At 38.8% G+C, this 3232-nt stretch overlaps 1 protein-coding gene across 5 annotated transcripts; it reads left to right on the top strand.

The window, feature by feature from the left end:
- The first annotated feature begins 417 nt into the window (after nt 1–417).
- Nucleotides 418–3232, top strand: urahb (urate (5-hydroxyiso-) hydrolase b). Of its 5 annotated transcripts, none has more exons than XM_029841931.1 (4): nt 418–602; nt 2250–2408; nt 2552–2684; nt 3119–3232. In XM_029841931.1, the coding sequence occupies exons 2-4, from the start codon at nt 2275–2277 to the stop codon at nt 3206–3208; spliced, it is 357 nt and encodes a 118-aa protein (XP_029697791.1). In that variant the 5' UTR covers nt 418–602; nt 2250–2274; the 3' UTR covers nt 3209–3232. The 5 variants fall into 5 exon arrangements, with proteins under 5 accessions (XP_029697791.1, XP_029697790.1, XP_029697789.1 ...); XM_029841930.1 differs by lacking the exon at nt 418–602 and adding an exon at nt 817–1066; XM_029841929.1 differs by lacking the exon at nt 418–602 and adding an exon at nt 1082–1834.

Below are 3232 nucleotides of genomic sequence, written 5' to 3'. Positions count from 1 at the left end.
AGTGAACAGATGTTACAAAGACATAAGTCCTACACACCTCGGTACACTAGAATGCTTAATTTTCTTGTATTTAGGAAAGAAAATCACATTTAATTATAACTAATTGTAAATGAAGGCACCCAGATCATTTAAATGTGTTTAATAACAGCTTATTACACATCAGAATTCCAACTTTTATTTATGGAAATTTATGTGATTGGTCCCCATAAGGAGGGAGGTCCGCACAACACTTAACTGACGAGCAGTCCCCACCTGGGAGGAAAAACACACACGTGTGTGGACATATTCTATTATTGATTAAACCTTATCAACAAAATGATGAAAAACTGCTCAGAAATTAATACAGGATGTGGACTGTTTATATGTAAAACAATCTCAAAGTTTTAAAACTGATTCATCAGTTAAATCGGCCTGAAATATTATTTCCTGCTGCACTTGTCAATATTTTGACAAACCTCTTACCATAATTTTGTATTTAGCAGTGAAAATATCTAGTTGCCACACCAACAAAAATGCTTAATGCGAGTGTGATTAGTAATAATTAGCAGTACAATTGTACTATTATTACCCTGTTTTGGCTGACCCTTTATTGTGGGCTATGTGTAAGTGTTATCAATTAATCAATCTTTATTCATATAGCATCTGTTACAATCAAAATTGTCTCTAGGCGCTTTACAGAATCCCAGGGTCTGACTCCCAACAAGCAACAGTGGCAAGGAAAAACTCCCCTTTTACAGAAATAAAACTTGAGCCGGACCAGGCTCATATAGGGGGACCCTCCTGCTGATGGCTGGCTGGGTAGAGAGGGAGGAGAAGGAGGGAGGCGAGATGGGGAAGGACAATTAGATGAGAGAATAGGCATAGAACATTCAAGTACATTAAGTACAACAAGTGTTAGTGAGGAAACTGAGAAAAGAACAACCCAAAGGATAGAAAACTCAGTGATGATATAGAAAAACCTGTTCAATGCACTGAATAACACAATGATTAAACGCTAACTTTTCACTCAGGACGATGACGTAATTTTACTGTCGTTGTTTTGGTGACGGTGAAATCACTCAGAGAGGTAAGACTACTTCAACTAAAGCTCACACACCAATAAGACCAGTCTAAGAGTCCTGGTCCCTGTTGTTGGTTTTCCTCACAGTCTGACAGGATCAATGTATGATATTTGATTTCACCTTTGTCAGTCTATGTGTTGTTTGCTCTTCAAATATGGCATAAAATTGGACCTATGATGGCATTTTCAAATGTTAGCATGAATTAACACAGCAATATTTATGTTCCAGCTGGACTGACTCCACTTCTTCTTCACTAAACTCTATCTGATCATACACAGCTTATGATAGTTTGAATCCTAACCCTAAAAGCAATATTTTCTTGTCACCAAATGATTAAACCAACCACAGTTGACATTTTTCATTTTATTTTCAGCTAACAATCAAGTCTAAATGGACACAGTCCCCAAAAATCCAGACTCTAGTCTAGGTTAAACTGCAGATCACCTCCATGTTTCCTGTGTTTGCTTTGATTATTAAAGGTTCCGTTTACTGTTCATCCAAACAGAACCTTTGTCTTGTGTGGCATCTAAAGAGTATTTTGTGATTTTTGTGTCAAAATTTGAAGTGGGTGTGGCTAATGCAGAGAAGCACAAATATCTTTTGTGATGGTGTAGGGACTGAATTCTAGTGTTTAGGGAACAGATGGCCACCATGCAAACTAGACACAACAAAGAATAACATCTGTCCCAGAAGATGGTGACACAGGCAAATGCCAAACACTGTGAAGGGATAAAGAGCATAGAAGCAGGGGCACTAGGGGCCTAGTGTGGGAGGTAAGTATGAAAGGTTCCAGCTAGAACTAATTCTCTTCCAGTTCTCACCACCAACAGACAAATTCATTTAAAAAAAAAAGAGGTTAGCAGCTTTTGCAGGAGTCACATCCTGTCACATGATGGAACTTCACAAATGTTAATGGGTGAGGGACCACTCATCTGGTTCCAGAAGGTTGTGAAGTATCAAAAATGTTCTTAACCATAAGCAGCTGATGTGATGTGAACATCTGTCTGATAATAAGAGCGTGACAGCATCGGCTAAAGCTAAATAAAACTGGTGGTGAAGCATTTCTGTACCCCAGATGTCACTAATGTTTATACTTTTAATATTTAATTTCCATTGATAGGAAACAGAATTCCGTCATTTCATGATTAAGCACATCTGCTTCAGCTGTGATGGTCCTTTTGTCCACAGCTGTCCACAGCTGTCCAGCAAGATCATGGCAGCAGCACACTTGAGCCCTCTGACGATTCATGTGCTGAACACTGGAGATGGCATCCCAGCAGCCAGAATGGCGCTCAGTCTGCACCGACTGGACTCCAAACTGATGATCTGGAACATGATTAGTGTTGGGTAACCACCATCAAACACCTGTGGCTCCACATAAATAAACCCCACAGACTTCCTTTTTTAAACCTGTAACTGTGATCAATCATTAAACATGGTTGTCGCTCATCAATCATTTACACATCTTGTGGACTGTTGCTTTTTTTTAGAACAGATGAAGATGGCTGCTGTCCAGGGCTCATCCCTCACCCTGATTTCCTCCCCGGCTTGTACAAACTGCGCTTTGAGACAGGCCCATACTGGGAGAGCCTGGGTCACATTTCCTTCTATCCTTATGTTGAGGTGCGTTTTTCTTGATCACTGTGAAGTTTTGATCTGCGTCAGCAAATCAGGTTGGTATTTGCAGATGAAATCATTTTAATGATACTCTATAATTTTACTTTGAATACTAATTCTTCCACATCCTCCATGGAACACTTTAATTCAGGTTTTGTGCATTCAGAATTATTTTTTAAGCAGCACATTTTTGAAGTTTTTTCTGAAAGTATCATTTTGATAGTATTTTTATTGAAGGAAACAAAAGCATTTTTAAATTATCTTTTGAAGCAACAAACTTGTTTTCAGCACATTGTACTTCTAAAAGAAGCTGTTGTAGAAACGGAACATGTCATATTTCTTCTAAATTATGACAAGTTCCATTTACAGGTTGTAATTCTCATCAGTGAGGGTGAAGAGAGGTTCCACCTACCTCTGCTGATCAGTCGTTTCTCCTACAGCACCTACAGAAGCTGAGGAAGCTGATGTTCTCGTGTTCTCTGGCTCCTTTCACTTTAAATGGAACTTGTCGAAGCAGATACACCAAATGAAAAATAAAAAAATCTCAAACTCTG

Source organism: Takifugu rubripes, chromosome 9, assembly GCF_901000725.2.
Source record: "Takifugu rubripes chromosome 9, fTakRub1.2, whole genome shotgun sequence".
In the NCBI taxonomy this organism is placed as follows: Eukaryota; Metazoa; Chordata; class Actinopteri; order Tetraodontiformes; family Tetraodontidae; genus Takifugu; species Takifugu rubripes.
This window is presented reverse-complemented; position numbering and strand designations above follow the sequence as displayed.

What these genes read in the sequence shown, in the direction of transcription:
- urahb (XM_029841927.1), top strand. Translation starts at nt 2,203, where the DNA reads ATGATTAAGCACATCTGCTTCAGCTGTGATGGTCCTTTTGTCCACAGC. An exon ending in TGGAACATGATTAGTGTTGG is followed by an intron (nt 2,409 to 2,551) that starts GTAACCACCATC and finishes GCTTTTTTTTAG; the next exon opens with AACAGATGAAGATGGCTGCT. An exon ending in CCTTCTATCCTTATGTTGAG is followed by an intron (nt 2,685 to 3,118) that starts GTGCGTTTTTCT and finishes TTTCTCCTACAG; the next exon opens with CACCTACAGAAGCTGAGGAA.